Source organism: Heliangelus exortis, chromosome 22 (assembly GCF_036169615.1).
Source record: "Heliangelus exortis chromosome 22, bHelExo1.hap1, whole genome shotgun sequence".
NCBI classification, from domain to species: domain Eukaryota; kingdom Metazoa; phylum Chordata; class Aves; order Apodiformes; family Trochilidae; genus Heliangelus; species Heliangelus exortis.
The window spans coordinates 2,459,606-2,477,744 of NC_092443.1; the positions used below are offsets into that span (position 1 = coordinate 2,459,606).

Genomic DNA, 18,139 nt, shown 5'->3' on the forward strand with positions numbered 1-18,139 from the left:
CAAACTGCAACATAAAAAAAAAAAAAGCAATTCATAGTTATGGTGTGAATGCCAGGAAGAAAGAATAAATTACCAGGTACTTTAGGCAGAGGCTTGGCATGAGATTCCAAGGTAGTTTTCTTCAAGGCATTGCGCAGGCTCTCGATGTCACTGTCAAAACTGGGACAAGGCAGAGCAGTGAAAAACAATGATCAACAAAAAAGAAACCAACCAAACCAGGAACAAAAGGGGAACAAAGGAGACACTTCCATTGACTTATCTGGAAGAACAACTAGCTCATTTAGGTATTGTGCTATTTAAACACATGCATCTTAAATTATTTTGGAATAGTCATCCACTTCTTCCCCCAAATTCAGACAGACCACTAGGAGTACCCCAGCCTGGAGGATCCCTTATCCTTTTTACTATTAAGAAATGTAACTTTTAGATGGTATTTCTGATAAACATCAGTCTGCCACACTGTTTTACCTGCTTCTTTATTATTTGGGAATAATTTAGCCTAACTTTCAGGGCACTTTGTCCTTCCATACAACATCCACAAAACATTGTTCTTAGCTGGGGGCACAAGGAGTGTCACCACCTGTCAGGAACTCACTCTTCACCTACCTTTGAGCACTAAGAGGTGTATCACTGGGGGCACTCCACTCAGATGTCTGATTGTAGAGCCTGAGCTGCTGCAGGCTGTTCACCAGCTGATTCAGTCTCTTCCTCTGCTGGCTGATGATTTCCCGGTTATTTGCCAGGGTGTTAAACAAGGTCTCTCTCTCAGGAACTATCAGACGCCTTAAGACACCAGATCAAGAGACAGGGATAAGGACCATCCTTCCTTCTAGAGCTCCACAAAGTAGCTTAGTGGCTCTAGCTACTTAAACTCCATGAGATCAAACATGGTTTGATGTCAACATCAGAGCAGTTCAGGTAATCTCAAATGCATATTTCTCCTTTGGATATGCTGAGAGTTTATACAGTGAGGTCGTTTGCTTCAAGATGTTTTAGGTATTAAAAAGGTTTCATTAGCCAACACCAATGAGTGTATTTGCTTTCTACAAAGCTTATTTTACTCTTTTTTCCTGTAAGCACTATTTACATTGTAAAGAGATGCAGCAAGCTTTTCACACATATGGAGCCAAGCTGAACCTAAAGCTCCCACTAGGTTCTTAGTCAAGCTTTATTCCTGAACCCACTTGAAAAAGATTGAACTGTTAAAGAGAAAGAGGCTTTTATCTGTCAATTAGGGACTAAAGCCTGATTCACTGACACGTTCCTTACAGTTTTCCTGTCCTCCAATTTCATTAACTTACTTCTGTTTTCTCTTCTGCTCCAGGTGCCGATCCCACTCCAAATCCAGGACATCATTCACATCCTGAACAGCAAACTTCACATACTGGTGCAGCCGTCTGATTTCCTACCAGGCAAAAGAAAGTCAGCTTCCAGAGTCCTTCAGAAATCTCAGTTTCAGCTGAAAAAGCTGAAGAAGCCTGTGCCATTCAATCCATGTCATGCAGCACTTTCCCGTGGTTCTGCCTGGAATGTTTTATCAGCACAACAGAACCCAACAAAGTAAAAATTTAATTGTCAACTGATGGGTACCCACAGGGCTTGGCTTGGACATTTTATTCCAGCCCTCAATTAGAAATAAAGCTTTCCATGTGTTTGCAAAACATTGCCAGGTCTTTCCAAAAAGGGTTTTACAGACATCAGGCCCTTATTTCAAGCCTCATTTCCAGGAGCTATTTGCTGCCATTTTACAATTCTGAAACTTCTGTTACAGGTGATCAAAGCTTTGTGGGCAACTCACATACCTCTAGGATACCAGAATTCACAGACTATGCTACATGAAAGCATTCACAAATGCTCACAGCTTCCACAGTATGACAAGGAATTAACTTTCAATACTTCATTTTAATTTGAACACTGCATAAAGTGTTGACTAAGTGAGCTCTTCCCACCCTGGAGAACTGGGATGATGTAAACTGAAAAAAATTTAAGAGTCAGGCTAAAGCTGTGTTTCTTGTAAACTTAGAGAGCTCCCTCCTTACATTCCAATCCACTTCCACTCCTTTCACACTCTGCTATTCTTTCCTCTCTCTGGACCAGTGAAACAAGCATTTAAAGAAGATCATCTCTCAAGTCACAGGCATAATCTTTACATGTCACAGAGACATTCAGGACACCATAGCCAGCATAAAATTAGGACTGTGAATCAATCTACAGAATTCACATGAAGATCAGAGATCAGGCCTAAAAGAAATTATTTCATGTCAGCTGATTTCTGGTAACTGTCCCCAGGCATGCTCAATCCCTACTGTAGGAAAGATGACATTCAATTATGACTTCAGCCTGCAAGTCAAATTTCTTCAGGGGAACTTATCAGTGAACTAAGTATAATGTGGAGGCATTCACTTTATTTTGCTTAGGGTTAAATAGCTCTCTCAACAGCAGAGAAGTAACAAAATGAGTGCTTCACCCTTAGTTTCTTTCATGTCTTTGAAAGGCTCTTTATGTATTGCTGGGTAGTTTCTCTCAGTGTGCCAGCTTTTAGAATATCATTTAGCTTTTTGCTCTGCCATCCATGAAATTAACCACACAATTCTCTAACTCATGATAAATCATCAACTTGTTCAATCAACACCCATAAAAATTATCAACATAAGGCACTTGCTGAAGATAAAAATAATACCAAGAACTCTTCTACAAAGTGCCAAATAAAAGAACAATATTCTTTTAAATTAAATCACTGAGCAAACACTACAGGCTAGAGAAGGAACAGGATGTCAAGAGCCACAGTCTGAGCTTGGAATAAACTTGCTTCTCAAGTGAATCAATTTCCTTCAGCAGGAGTTTTGAATCATCACTGCAGCAGGCAGCACAGGAGCTTTAGAACATTTTCAGTGTATCTTCAAACTCACAGAAAACAAAACTCATCACATGGTTACCCCAGCACATCAAAACACCAAATACCTAAGGCACATTAAAACTGCTGGGCACTTGCACACTAAGTCATATTTTATTTAAAACTCTAGATTAGAAGTTGGCTGTTGTGCTCATACCTGAAGTTGTGCTTCACTCTTGGGATCCAAAGGTTTCTTATAGAGCAAGTGTAAATACCCTGAGCTGTGATTCCGTTCATTCTGCTCTCTAGCCTCCTCTACCCCTGCAAATCCCTCCAGCAAGGTTGTCTTCAGAATACTGATATCTCCATGAAGTGACTGCAAACAGAACAGACAGGACAAGGTTCAAAGGAACATTTTTTTTCATTGCCAACTCTAGCACAGGGGCTTCCTGCAATTCTCTGCCTGAAATCACAAATGGAAATGTCATCCCCACACTAAGCAGCATAGTCAGATGTTGCCTCAGCTCATCTATAGCAGGTTAAGCAGGAACAGGAGCAGTTAACTGAGGAGTTAAACAGTTTGAAGGCACTTTCCTCACCTCTGTTGTCTCCTTAATTTCCAAGAGGAAGGTGTGAAGATCATCCGACTCCGTTCGCAACATCTTCATCTCCTCTGGAGTACCCACTTGGAAACAAGCTTTTGAAGTCCTTGCCTTCAGCTCCTCCATCTCCTTTTGGAAATGTGCAATCTAAAGTCAAGCAGAAGAAAATGTAGCCACAGAAAGACAGAAGGGTCTGGAAAAAGTTTCACTGCTTTTGGATAATTTTTCTACCACACCGTAAACAACAGTAACTTTGCAGCCAAAGCAAGAAATTCTTCTTGAATATTACCAGGAAAAAATACTCAAGTTTTTCAGCACAACAACTGAAGTTAAAGCTGGACACACAAACAGCTGTTACAAACCAGGATGATTACCTTGGAAAAAAATTTCCATTCTGATTCCTAAACTACTGACAGTCACCATCAGAACATATGGGCACCTGTGTACCTATACAGTGGTCTTACAGCTTCTACAAGGAAGAAAACTGCTTGAAAAAAAAAAAAATAAAAATCTCACCTCCTCTCTGATTCCTGCTATGACAGGGTCTGAATCCTTAGACTGGTGAGCTGGCTTCTCTAGAGCTGTGCTGGGGAGTGCTGATTTGCTCTGGAAGAAAAAAATTAACACAAAACAAACCCAAAACCAGTATTAGGGATATATCCTTAGCAAGAAGGAGCTCAGAATATCAAAAAAACCCCTCCATTTAGACACCAATCACCAGGGAAACAACTGCCACAAGCATAAATACTAGTTCCACAGTCAAACCCAACTGGTACATGCACATTTGTGGCAGGAGTTGGGTAAAAATGGCTAAAGCTGGTTTAAAACTAGTTGGTTTAAGACTAGTTGGGTAAAAATGGCAAAAGCTTCATAGAAGCAAAGGAAATTCTTGTGTGCTGCTCTGTATTACTGCTTTCATTTCCTATCCACCAAACCTGGTGTCTCAATACACAGTCAAGGCATTTCTTGACTGCTTATTAGCCAGGAAAGCTGTGAAATCCCATTTCCATAACAACAGGAAGAATTAGTTTCTACAAGTCTGATCACAGCTCTCTACAGACATGCAAAGAACATAGTTTCACTCCTAATGATTTGCTACTAATATGTCAAAAGGTATCTAATTCTTTGCCCTAAGAGTAATTATCCAGTCCAATGAATTCTAAGTAATTCATGGGCAGGTAAAAACATTGACCCTCTAAAAATCTACTTAAATTCCCAGTACCTGAGCAGAGCTTGGCTTTGCTGCAGAGGGGGTGACTTTGGCTGTCTTCTGGAGTAAAGAAGTTGATGGTGTACTCTGGGCAGGACGTGCTGCTGCTGTTTAAAAAGAGGAACAGTAATTTATCAACTTACACAAACTTAAGAAAACAGGTTCTCATCAGACAGAATCATGATCACTGCTGTCAAACCCCAAAGCAGTTGTGGTGTGGGCCCCAGGTGCATTTTCACTCCCATCCAATTCCTCTGCTAAAGGTCACAATGGTCACTCTCCAGCACCACTGGCTGCACCACTCCTGAAGGACCTCAGGATTCCATTTTGAGATGCAATATTATTCTGCTAGCAAATAAATGCTAATTAAAACTGGCCTGTGACCATTTTGAACTCCAGCCACTCCAGATGCACGAGAGGGCATGGATTTCTGGGAGTGCCTATAAACACCCATGATCAGAGCTTTACTACAGAGCACAGAAAATGCCAGAACTCCTGGATGAACTTAAACAGCTGAATCCATTCACTCCACGTATGGCTCTCTGGGGAACAAAGTGCACTAATGGAAAAACTTTTCAGTTTCAGTACTAAGTCTATCACATCATTACAGTGTGCAAATCAGGGGATCTGCTGCATCAGTAAAAGCAGCAAGAAAGACAAGAAAGAAAGAAACCAAATGAAGCTTGCTACATCCTAAAACTTCTAGCATGTTCTTTGTAGTGGATTATTCCCAGCAATATGCAGCAGACTCCTACCTGTGGTGGACACAGGAGTTGAAGCCTTCAGTGGTGCAGCAGGAGAGGCTGTGAGGGGTGTGGGCTGGCTCAGGGGACTTCCAGAACCAGGTTTTGAAGTGGTTGAGAATGAAAACATTGTGGAAGTACATTGACCAGTGCTGCGAGGGGGAGAAGAGGTGTCTACAGCACTGAACCTGCAAGAGGAAGCAAAACAACCTTTCAGCTCTGAACTGGTACTGGCTGCTCCTCTCCACCCAGAACAAAGCACTAAGTTCTAATGCATCAGCAAGGAGTAAATCAGGATAATATCTGAGTATGTGAAACCACAAAGACTGCTACTATAGACCCAGCCAGCAAGCAAAAGCCAAATGCCAGCAAAGAGTCCTACCCTGCTTCAAAACACACCTCAGCCTTTTGCACAAAAGCACCAAATGAGCTGCCTTGCAGTGCCAGCCCTGCAGCAAAACACAAACAGAAATTCTACAAGGGAATATAAACTTCCATTCATTTGCAAACTCAGGTCCTCAAGGCAGCCAAATGAAATGTTCAGCCAATTCACAAGCATATCATTTGCTTTACACACAAAATGTCGAATTTTAAAAGCCTTAGGAAGCTATCATCAGATCCTGGTGTAGTAAAGATTTTTCTAATTAAAAACTAATCATTTGAACTATCACATATTTTCTATGATGCATTTTTATGAAAAATCACTCTCCACAGTAAGCAGCTCCAATTAACATAGCTCTGTGTTTTAAACCATTCTTACTAAAAAAAAAAAAAAAAAAAAAAGAGAACAAGTCTCAGGAGCTGGAGGGAAGAGGGGGTATATGAAATCTGAGAATATTCATCACTCAGATCCATTTTGCAAAGTTTCAAAGCACTTTTTATTTTCTTTCTGTTGGCATGAACATGCTTGGAAGATTTCAGATCCTGTGTTCAGTGGCCAAGCACTCATTTAAAAACAAAACCAAAAGGTCTGGCACCTTCTCCACTGAACAAAGGACTGGAAAAGAATCCACCAGCTTGGGAAGAGAATCCACCAGAGGAAGGAGGAACTTCCTCTCTGGTCTGGGAGTTACTCTTGAGTTCTGGGGCAAGGAACCTTCAACAAAGTAGCAGAGAAACCTGTGCTACCATCACCACACTACACCAGTCCTAGACATACAGGATTTCAAATCCCAGTATTCTCCAAGAATCTTTAACCATGATTTGCACCAAACAAGGCACAGAATTACCACTTGATGTCCATGAAGCCAAGACACACAAAAAAAAAAAAACCTCTGGCAATTTGGTAAATTATGGGTGTAATTTTTTGGCACTATCCCTTGACTAACATTTCACTTAGCACAGGAAAAAAAGCTGTTAAGGCAAAAAGCCAGAAACCCTCTTCAGTATTACCATACATTGCCCATTCCTGGAGCAATTTAACAAATACCCAGCCACTCCATTAACTCTTAAATCTATTTACTTCTCACTGAGGTTCACTTTGACTGAAGAAGCTGAAGGGGCAAAGGATGACTTCTGTGCAATGGATGTTGTAGAGAGTGGTGTCCCAGGAGAGCTGTCTACAGCTGGTTTAAAGTTCACAGTTCCAAAGGAAGTTCCAGTGGCTGGGGGGGTGCCTGCAGAAGGAGGAGTTGTCACAGATGCCTTAGGAGTAGAGGAGAAAGAGAATGTTGCTGCTCCAGGCAGACTGGGAGTTGAGGCTTGCTTGGAGGTCTCAGTGGCAAAGAGATAAGGTGGAGGATCACTGCCTGTAGCACCAGGCATCTTCACAGTGGAGAAGGAAAAAGCAGCTGCTCCCCCTCCTGCAGGAGGCTGACCAGAGGCAGGAGCAGTAGGAGCAACACTTGGTACTGTGTCTGGCTTTAAAGAAGCTGGAGGAGTGGTTGGAGTTGTGGCAGTACTTCCTACAAAAAGACAAATGAGGAAGGAAGGGACTCGTTCAGGGTATTGTGCAAGGCCAAATGGCATTTGATGGGGACAGCTCAGCACTATCTTGCTCACCAGACAGACAGTACAGTGAGGAAGAGATGGCAGAGCCAGGTTTCCAGTCCCCAAACCCAGTAAATGATACAGAAACTGCACAAAGTTCAAGCTATGATCAATCTGACAGTCTGTCTAGATGAACACTGTCTGGAATTTCCTGTGAAAAGGCTTCACCTTCCTCCATTGATTTTGGTGAGGTTCCTGCCATCTCAAATAAAAGAGGCTGTCAGCACAAAAGTCAGCCAGTGCTGCAGAGAGGCAGGTTGCCAAACAGAAACATTCTGTTTGGGGAAGAGGGAAGAAGAAAACTTGGGCTTAGGGAAGAAAATCCTGGGTTTGCAATTATTACAGCATGCATGCAGACAAGAAAAACAAATCAGCTTACCTGCCCAGCCCAACGTGGGCAGCTGCCATGGCAGCACACGTGTAACTCAGATAAAACTACTACTTTTCACCTGCTAGCACCATTTTCAGTGTTGCAGAAAGCTCTTGTTTAAATAAGCTTTTGCTGCAGCCAAAAAACCTTACTTCATATCGTGGCCTCCCACAGCAAAACACAGGACTGAAAAGCATCATCTCTCTGGGGATGAGGGGATACAGAGCCTTGCTTTGGGTCTGCTTGATCCTCATCCCCAGGCAGCACCTGCAGTCACTGCTGCAGTGCCAGTCAGACATCCTGAACGTGGGTAAAGTGCCTCCTGGAACTGCTTTGGCCCCATGCCCCAAAGGCTGATTGCACAGTGGAGCTGCAGAGTCTGTAAAATGCCTGAGCTCCTGCAGCAGAACAGGACCTGGTAATGTCTCACTGATGTGTGAGAGACAGAACAGTCCTGGGAGCACAGAACACTCAAGAACTGCTCTCCATTAGCACTAAAAAGAAAAAAAAAAATAATTTCCTGTGGCATCAAACGTGTCTGAATACCAAACTTAAATATAAAGATGACAAAAATCCACAGATGTGTTTCCCCAGCCTACTGGAGGACTCACCTGATGACTTTGGGACCCTTTCCCCTACTAATGGCAGTGGCTCTGGGGTCACAATAAGTGACCTGAGCCCTGGGTTTTGGTTGATCATGTAGAATGGGCAGAGGACACCATCTGTTGAGAGCAAGATCAGAACTGGAGCTGGAGGAAGGGTCTTCTCCTCACCTGTTGAAGACCAAACATGTAAGTCCTGCACACAAAGTTTCCTGTTCTGTTTCTACTGGGCATGGGCACCTTCCTGTGATTTGTTTTGCACAGCATTTCTTACATCTCCTCCAGGAATGCCCAACTCTTTTTCTCTTCCTTCTTTAGTCCTTCCTATTCCTGACTTCACATTTTATAAAACTCATAGATGAAGGGTTATTTTGACAATCAAATGTCATCTCCTCAATAACAAAACCCAAATTTTAACCATAAATTTCTGTTCCAAGCCTTTTCATACTTTGTAGTCCTTTTTCACCTTTTTCAGGAGGGGTGCTGCCCCCTCCTTCAATCCTCTGTGCCTTCCAGCAGTCCCCACATTCCTGTCACATCATTTAAATTCACATACATGAAGTACAAAAGGGAATTGCTGGATAGGAAGCTTTTTAACTAAAAAAAAGCCAACACCAAACCAACATTCTGATTATCTGAACCTCTGATACAAAATACTTGTATTGTGTGGAGCTGCAGCCTTAAGCCTAGAGTCTGCTCCAGTGGAATATTCTCAGCACAGTTAAAGGCCCCAAAGCATTCCCCCCTATTTAAAAAAAAAAGAAATCTAATTCTTTAACTTAAACAATAATTAATGCTTAATTAAACAACAAATCCCAACAATTTAGGATGCAGGAAAGATCTGCTCAATCACAGTGCCTTGTTTGTTGGGCAGTGCAGTAGATGGTCACATTTATCTATTGTTTCTTCAGGAAAACCATGCTTGGGAAGGGCAGTTTCTCCCTGGGAAACAAGCTCCAGGAGAAATGAGGGATTTTTTTTGCAACCAAAAATTACTGTGAACTGCAAAGCCAATTAAAGAGCAGTGAAACCATGCTGACTGCACTCTGTGAGAACACAGAGAACGTGTTAGCAGTAAGTTTCTCCAAAAAACTAAAAAAACTCTAAAGCAGCACAACCTGGGTTTAAAAAGGGCTGTCCTGACAGATTTTTTTAATCCAATAACTGTACAGATTAACAAAGAAAATGCTTCAAATTCAATTTTGCATTCAAGTAGAAAATTTTGACCTCAATTCCCTACTGTAGGTTTTCATTCAGGTAAAGTTCTCAGCTCACTGGCACCCTCCTGTGCTCTTCAGGAACTCCTGAGTGCAATACCTTCCCCCTCTGCCCCAAGGCATCTTTATTTCAATCTTTCTCTGGGTTTCAAAGGAGGGTTTTCAGAATTCACTCTGCTACAACACAATAGCTCAGATGTATCTTCAGCTTCAGCCTCTGAAAGGTGCTTTCAAGAGCCTTTGGGCAGCACAGAGGGTACAGCAGTAACTCCACTGGTGAGATGTGGAGCACAGCAGGGTTCAGTCAGCACAGGCCCTGAGCATTAATGCAGAATTAAAACATTCACCTCGATGATCTTTGCTTTTTCTGGCTTTGAAACTAACCCACTTTGCCTCTGGATCAGAGCAAACATACTTCATCCAAAACACAGCTCTGCAAAACAACAGAAGCTACAAGTACAGAGAGAACCTCATCTGAATCCTTTCACAGAAGGAAGCCAACGTGTGCTGTGGGCTCAGAATAAAACAAAAGGATGGATCCTCTGTGCCATTCACCCTTTTAGAACCATCTCCTAGAACCCTGAGCAGCAGGATGCCCCCCAAAAATCTCATCTGTTGCTGTTATTGGAGTATTCCACAAGAAAAGTTAAAGACTTACTGATTGGGATTGGCATGTTACTGGTGTAGTCTACAGCAACACCAACAGGCAGAGTGTCATCACTCTTGTCTGTCACTGGAAGTTCTGCCCTGCTGGAGTCCTCCAGAAGCCAGGATTCCCAGTTCTGAAAAAAAAAAAAAAAAAAAAAAAAAAGATGATTTTGACTCCTGTCTTCCTGTCATCAGCCTTCTTCAGAACTCAAGCCAACTGTTAAAAGACTACAAAAAGCAAAAATCTAGAGCACCTACTTATATTTGCCAGAGTGACAAGAGCCACAAGTATCAGGGGACTTCACAGATTTGTGGAGGACTCCTCACATCACTGCATGTCAGAAGTGAGGTCATTTCATGTTTAACTTCAGCTGATGACCTCACATGGATTCCTCCAGTATGAGTGTGACCCCATTTTGGGACTGCCAAATGAATCATGATGAGCAGATTTCTGGGACTTGGTTCACAGAATACACTGCCTGCCCTCTCCTGTGTCACTCAGATTTCTTGTTCCTCTAGGAATTACATTTATCTTTAGATTCTACACAGCTCAGAGGTAAAAATGAAGCTTTTATTGTTTGTTTTGGAGTGGTTCTTAAAACTACCCTGTATCCCAGGTCTTACAAAGGTTATATTTAATGAGATTTTTGAGAAAGAGGAGGCACACATGCACAAATGCAACAGGAACAAAAGTATTACCTGATCCCCTTGCCTGGCAAGAATGCTGACCTCTGTGGAGGCTGCTGAAGCTGCCAGAACTAAATCCCTGAAAGCAGAGACACAAACAAGTTAAAACCAACATGATAACCCACAGCAAGGGCCCCAGCTCCACAACTCATTATCATCTACACCAGGAATCCAGTTATAACAATATGAAACTGACTTTTCCTCCCAAGATTTAGGGACCATGATTTGCAACATTACTGTAGAACACTCAGATGTGTAAGAAGGAAAAAAAACTTGGCCATGATTCCTGCTACTCACCATTCCTCAACATAGTTGAGGAAGTAATGATGCTGTCTCTCTGTGCAGCTCCCATAGCAAGGCTCCATGAAATTCACAAACTTCTCTGGTCTTTTCTCTTCCTTTTTCTATAAGGAAGAGTGACAACAACATTGAGAATTTACCTTCCAATGCATAAATCAAGCAAACCCCCCAAAATATTGACTGAATCAGGGCACAGCAATAATTGCCACATACTTCAGGAGACATCATGAGGCCACCTGAAAAACAAAAAGCAACCAAACCCAAATGCTCCTCCAAGAAATGAGGGGACAGGAAGGCTGCTAGGGAGTTGAGTTCTCAACTCCTGTAGCAACAAATAAACTGATACAAAAATAAGAGTACATCATCAGGTCTAAAAAAATGTAACCTAAAGCAAACCAAAAAAAATTATCAGGATTCTCTATTAGTTAAAGTTTTAAGTGGTTACTTCAGAGGCTAAAAGTCTTCAAGTTATAAATTGATGGTGGCAGAATGTGTTATTTATAGGGTGTCAGGTGGATACTGCTTCCTTCACTCAATTCCCCCCCCAAAACCATGATTAACAGCAGTAATTATATAAATCTCCATGATACCAACATGAACAGCTTGACATTGTAACAAATCAAGTCAAAAGCAAGCAAGAAACATTTCTGTTGTTGGGACTTGCTGGCACTTACAGGTAATATTGCAATGACCACTTCTGGAGGGGTTTCCAGTGTCCCATCAGCTGCTGCATACACAATAGTAAAGACATATGTGCCAATCCACAGCACATCCAAAACTGGAAGAGAAGGAAACAAACTCAGAATGACACTGCCTTGCACCTTGATTCTAACTCTGCACAGCACAAAAAGTAAATGACAAACAAACAAAGAGGGAATCACTAACTCCTGAACGACCAAGAGAAAGAATTTCAGTCATCTGTCAGCAGAATTTCAGGATTTTTAGGGGGAAAAACTGACCCCAGAATTTTCAAACACAAAGCACAAGAATGCATTAATTTGCTTGATGATATCACAGGCAAGAAAACATCAGCATTCCCAAACATGGATGATGTTCTGGCATGTCCAAAATCAGCTATTTCTGCTTTCCTAAACTGCCTTCACATTTTATTGAAAAGTCCAAATGACAAGATGAAACTCCAACTCTGAGAATGGGATTTATATCCAGAAATCTTCATGATAAAGGGAGATTACTTGTGACAGCACTATCACATTGGTGATTAAAAAAAATAGCTTTTAAAATGCCTATTTAAAACATTCTAGAAATAGAGAACTGGAGAACTGATAATTTTTCTACCCAGAAATAAAGGAAATAATTATTTTTTCTACATATTTAAAAATCACACTGTAATTATATACCAGTGAAGTACACAGCTGCTAAAACTAAAAAATAAAACCTAAAACATCACTAAAACAAAGTAAAAATATTTCAAGAGAAAAAAAGTTAAAAAGAAATAAAAATATGTACCTTTAACAGGATTGTCTGAGTCATAAAAAGGAGGACAAGGGATGACTTTCTTCTCCTGCAGATTCTGCAAATGAAGCTCTTCTTAGACACAAGGAAAAAGCCACCAAAAAAAGCTAACTGCAAGCTTTGCAGAAACCCCAGAGAACTTGTGGAGAGCAACTCCCCCACTCTTTAATACTCAACACCTGGCACTCTGAAAATGTGACTTTTCAGGGGCAGGTGCAAACCCTAAACTAAACCCAGCACTGGTCTTTGATTTCACACAGCTGAAACCAGGTATCACACTACCAAATTCCTTGTAATGCAAGAAAAAACACTGCAAAGCAGTGATCAGACCTTGCTACCAATACTCACAGGCAGATACTGCACCACGGTGCCATTTTGCCTCCCCACAGCCAGTTGTTTTCCCTTTGGGCTCCAACACACTGGGCAAAAAAAAGAGAATTTCATTAGCACTAAGAACCTGGGGAGTAACAAGACCCCAGAGAAGCAGGAGCAATACACTGACACCACCAATCCCCCCAAAAAAAACCCCAAAACCTGAATCTGAATGAAGCAAGAAGGGAGTCAAGTGTTGAGGAAGCAGGACTGCACAGCTCAGAAGCCAGCAGGTAACAACCCTTGCATGCTACCCTGGAAATTACAGGAAATGACCCTGTCAGACCTGAGACAGCCCAAAGCACAGGAGGGCACAGTTGACTCCACAAGACCCAGCTCCCCCAATCAATTAGGAAACTGCAATTACATTTTCCAAGTCTTAGGGAGTTGAAATTCCTTCCTCTTTGTGAAGCATTTTCTCTAAGAAACTCCCTACCCCAGCCAAACAGCTTTTTTACACCTGCTTCTCTTTCTCAGTGTCCTCTGTGCTCCTGCCACTCACCAGATGTGACAGCCCCAGAGGCTGGCAGGGTGGCATACACCTTCACAGAGTCTGTCACCTGCAGGACAGAGATGCTGCCATCAGACAGGCAGATGGCCACCATGGCAGGGCTGGCAGGGTTCCACTTCAGGTCGTTGACCATTACTGGGCCTTCTGAGTCCTTGGCCAGTTTGTGATAAGCAAATGCACGTTTCTGCTGTTTTGCCTTTTAGGAAAAAAAAACCAAAAAAATACAGGAGAGAGTCAAAGCTGAGCACAAATAAACTTGGCCAGTTTGTGATAAGCAAATGCACGTTTCTGCTGTTTTGCCTTTTAGGAAAAAAACCCCAAAAAAATACAGGAGGGAGTCATAGAATCATAGAATAGGCTGGGTTGGAAGGGACCTCAGAGATCATCGAGTCCAACCCTTGAAGTCAAAGCTGAGTACAAATAAACTTGGCCAGTTTGTGATAAGCAAATGCACATTTCTGCTGTTTTGCCTTTTAGGAAAAAAACCCCCAAAAAATACAGGAGAGAGTCAAAGCTGAGCACAAATGAACTGTGCTAAACCCAGAGTGGCTTTAACCTTCCTATAAATAATTAACAAAATGAAAACAAGCCACAGATTTTTAGTTTACTGAAGCAATTCTTTCCAAGACTGCCCACAAAACTCCACCCTCCAAGGCAGGCTTCTCCTCCTGGTACTTGAAAAAACCAGAATTAAACCCAAGCCCACTTTGCAGCTCTTTTACCTGATTTAGGAACGTGCGGACATCGAAGAAGGCAACGAAGGAGCCAAGCTCAGGGGACACCATGCAGACTGAGAGGGTGAGGTTATCACAGCTCAGAGCCAGGTGCTGCACAGGAAACTTCATGGGAACTGTGGTACTCTGAACATTCTCCACTGGAAAGACAAAAGGGGAGGCAGAGGGAATGAAGGGGATGAGTTTAAACAGAAAAAGTTCATGCAACAAGCAGCAGTGCTAATAACAGCAGCTGTTGGAGCTCGTGGAGAAAAAGTGATGGAAAACCCCTCCATCTCCAGCTATTCAGTCTCAAGAGTAGTCAAATTCCTACAGAAAAAAAAAAAAAAAGCCAAGGAAACCCCATTTTCCTTCCTCAGTAACCTGGAGGAAAAATAAGAGGATGGATTTTAGGTTTTATTATGTATGTATACGATTTTCCTAGGTGTCCTTCCTCAGTAACCTGGAGGAAAAAGAAGAGGATGGGTTTTTGGTTTTATTATGTATGTACATTATTTTCTTAGGTGTCCTTCCTCAGTAACCTGGAGGAAAAATAAGAGGATGGATTTTAGGTTTTACTTATACATGTACATGATTTTCTTAGGTGTCCTTCCTCAGTAACCTGGAGAAAAAAGAAGAGGATGGGTTTTTGGTTTTACTTAAGTATGTACATGATTTTTCTCAGGTGAAACACTCACTAAAGACCACAGGAAAACCAAACCCATTTCACACCTGGGTGTATTTTGCACCTGGGTTGTGGAAAAGAGCACAACACGCAGGGAGGAGCACGACAAGGACTGCATCAGAATCTCTGTATCCCAAAACCCCCCACCCCCCTGAACAAAAGCTGCACAGACCACCAGGCCTCAGCACACCTCACCAATTTTATTGGGATCTTCTCCCAGCTGGTTTTGCATCAGCAGATTCCTGGTGTGGAAGATCTGCAGGCTGGTTCCTCCCCCAGCAAACACCAGCCCGTGTTTGTTAGAGACTGCCAGGAGACTGGAGCGCTCCTTAGGGAGCTCCTCTGGAGCATCGAAGATCCGAACCTTCTTCAGGGCTCTGAACTGGAAATCCTGTTGGGAGAGAGGTGGGAAACATGAGGAACACTTCCCTACAAGTTTCTTGGAGTTCAGGATGTTTAAAAACCCCCTCCCAAGGGCTGCAAACCCCCAGCCAGGCAGGCACTGTCCGGGCTGTCACAGTGCCGGGTCCTGCACTTTGGTCACAACCCCGTGGGGAGCTCCATGGGGCACAGAGTGGCAGAAAGGGACCTGGGAGTCTGGATTGCCAGGAAGGTGACCAGGAGCCAGCAGTGTGCCCAGGTGGCCAAGAAGGCCAATGGCATCCTGGGCTGGCTCAGGAACAGCGTGGCCAGCAGGTCCAGGGAAGGGATTCTGCCCCTGTGCTCAGCCCTGGGGAGGCCACAGCTTGAGTCCTGTGTCCAGTTCTGGGCCCCTCAGCTCAGGAAGGAGATTGAGGTGCTGGAGCAGGTCCAGAGAAGAGCAAGGAGGCTGGGAAGGGATCCAGCACAAGTCCTGTGAGGAAGGGCTGAGGGAGCTGGGGGTGTTGAGGCTGGAGAAGAGGAGGCTCAGGGGAGACCTCATCACTCTCTCCAACTCCCTGAAAGGAGGTTGGAGCCAGGGGGGGGTTCAGGCAGATATCAGTAGGATAAGAGGGCACAGACTAAAGAATTTTTTCCTAATATCCAACCTAAACCTCCCCTGGCAGAGCTTCAGCTCTGCCAGGGGAGGTTTAGGTTGGATATTAGGAAAGGATTCTTTGCAGAGAGGGTGCTCAGCCATTGGAATGGGCTGCCCAGGGAAGGGGTGGATTCTCCATCCCTGGAGATATTTCAAAAGAGCCTGGATGTGGCACTCAGTGCCATGGGCTGGGAACCACGGGGGGAGTGGAGCAAGGGTTGGACTTGATGAGCTCTGAGGTCCCTCCCAACCCAGCCCATTCTAGGATTTTGCTGTCTGATCTCAGAGCTCCCACCACATTTTTGCCACTGGTTGAATCTCTCCTCTCCCCACTGCCTAAATTCATAAAACCTGCAGGAGTGGAGTCTGCCCAGAAACTTCCCAGAAACATCCCCAAACTGGCCCAGAGACACAGAGGGGAAAAAGAAAGAGATGGGAGGAAAGCAGAGATACAACAGAGATACAACTACCACAAAGCTACCAAGCACACAGCTGCTCAGGTGCCTCTGTTTGCTGCTGTAATTTATGACCCACAGAACAGACATAATTATTCCTTCCATCCCCCCAATCCCCAGTAATTAATTTCTAAAACCAGATTTTTTTGTCTTTTTGCATCCATTTATCTCCTAATTTACATCACCCTTTTGTGAAAGGAGGAAGAGGAAAGCTGAGAGATAAAGACTCCAAAATTACAAACTGGAGTGAGAAGCAGCAGCTGGGTTATTGCTATGCAAAACCTGAGGTTTGCCTCAGGAATGAGTTTCTCTCCCCAAGGGGCCAACTGTGGAGCTGAGTGCTGGCTCTAAGGCCACTAAACCCACCTGAGTTTGATTCCCCAATTATTGCCAAAGCCCTGATTAAGGACATTCCTGCAAGCTGAGGAGGCTGCAGGAATCCAGAAACTTCTGCAAAGCAAACTTTTTGTACATGCCCCAGCAGAAAGCAGCTGCACAAAAATCCACCTGGTTTCAGACATCCATCCCCCCACATCCCTGCTTGCACAGCCTGACAGAAACACCCCGAGACACCACGCTGGGCTGGCACCACACAGCAAGACTCCATTTTCTGTGGTCCCCCAGCAGACAGCCCCCCATGGTGTCCCCAAAAGCAGGGGATTCCCAGCACAAGGCTGGCAGGAGAACTTATAAACATATCCCTCCTCACCCAAAACAAGGCTCCCCCAACTCCCCAAGGCATTTCCAAGCCCTCCTCCTTCACAGGCTGTGCCAGCCCCTCACTCTTCCACCTCAGACCCTGCAAAAACCCCTCAAGTGCTTCACAAACCCCAACAAAAAGCCGCCGGTATGACCCCACCACCTCACACCTACCCCTGAGCCCCACGGCTCCAACCCAGCCCCTTCCGTGCTCTGTCAGCCCTCAAAATCCTTCTTCGAGCCCCATTCTCCTCACCCCCTGACCAACACCCCCCTCTCCGGCCCAAACCCCACCACCACCCAAACCACCCGCCCCAGCACCGCGGGCTGCCCCTTCGCAGAGCCCGTCTGCTCTCTCCTAAGCCCCTCACCTTCATCTCCCTCTCGGGGATCACGTCCATATCGTCCCCCATGGCAGCCCCGAGGCCCTCGCTGCCTCCTCCCTGCGCACAGCCGAGAACCCCCTGCGCGCCCGCCACTGCGCTCACTTCCGCTTCCGGGAGGGCCGCTCTGCACCTCAGCTCTCGATGGTCCGGGAGTCCTCCAGCGGAGGCTGAGGGCGGGGAGGAGACATGGCCGCTCCTCAGGGTCCGCTTTGTGGGCTCTTTTTAAGCTGTCCTCAAGGGGTGTTGTGGGTTGGCATCCTGCTGCCTTCTCTCCTGGTTCGGGAGAACGTCTCGGAGGTTTTTTTTTAAAGGCTACGGGCCAAGTTTCTGTGCGGCTCTTAACAAACACGCAGTGTTCCCCTCTTAGGTGTTTGGGGGAGGAAATTTAAAATCACAGCTCAGCTCCACCTCAGTAGTGAACAGAGCAACCGAAATAAAGACATTTATTTCAAAAACCCTATTGTTTTATTACCATTGGCAGGGGCAGGGGGCGTGAGGTTGGTGCTGGACACGTCTCCCCCAAATGTCACTTCTTGCCCAAAGTGACAAGAAATTCAGCACTCACACGTTCTGCCTGCTTCTTCTTTTTTTGTAAGAAACCTGATTTCGCAGGGATTACCCCACGG

At 44.1% G+C, this 18,139-nt stretch overlaps 1 protein-coding gene across 4 annotated transcripts in view; it reads right to left on the reverse strand.

The window, feature by feature from the left end:
• The window catches only part of NUP214 (nucleoporin 214), a 41,388-nt gene extending 23,767 nt beyond the window's left edge, over positions 1-17,621 (reverse strand). For 2 of the 4 annotated variants that reach the window (XM_071765869.1, XM_071765867.1), the window contains exons 1-20: positions 17,499-17,621; positions 15,151-15,346; positions 14,280-14,431; positions 13,549-13,753; positions 13,023-13,093; positions 12,669-12,732; positions 11,876-11,979; positions 11,199-11,305; positions 10,914-10,980; positions 10,225-10,348; positions 8,359-8,520; positions 6,851-7,292; positions 5,401-5,576; positions 4,658-4,752; positions 3,952-4,041; positions 3,433-3,582; positions 3,051-3,209; positions 1,302-1,405; positions 607-783; positions 74-159 (exon numbers count right to left, since the gene is read on the reverse strand). In XM_071765869.1, coding sequence (XP_071621970.1) covers positions 74-159; positions 607-783; positions 1,302-1,405; positions 3,051-3,209; positions 3,433-3,582; positions 3,952-4,041; positions 4,658-4,752; positions 5,401-5,576; positions 6,851-7,292; positions 8,359-8,520; positions 10,225-10,348; positions 10,914-10,980; positions 11,199-11,305; positions 11,876-11,979; positions 12,669-12,732; positions 13,023-13,093; positions 13,549-13,753; positions 14,280-14,431; positions 15,151-15,346; positions 17,499-17,540 — 2,773 coding nt within the window. In that variant the 5' untranslated portion in view covers positions 17,541-17,621. Of the gene's footprint in view, positions 1-73; positions 160-606; positions 784-1,301; positions 1,406-3,050; positions 3,210-3,432; positions 3,583-3,951; positions 4,042-4,657; positions 4,753-5,400; positions 5,577-6,850; positions 7,293-8,358; positions 8,521-10,224; positions 10,349-10,913; positions 10,981-11,198; positions 11,306-11,875; positions 11,980-12,668; positions 12,733-13,022; positions 13,094-13,548; positions 13,754-14,279; positions 14,432-15,145; positions 15,347-17,498 lie in introns of those variants that run through there. The other 2 variants (XM_071765870.1, XM_071765871.1) reach the window with 2 other exon arrangements.
• Positions 17,622-18,139: the final 518 nt, after the last annotated feature.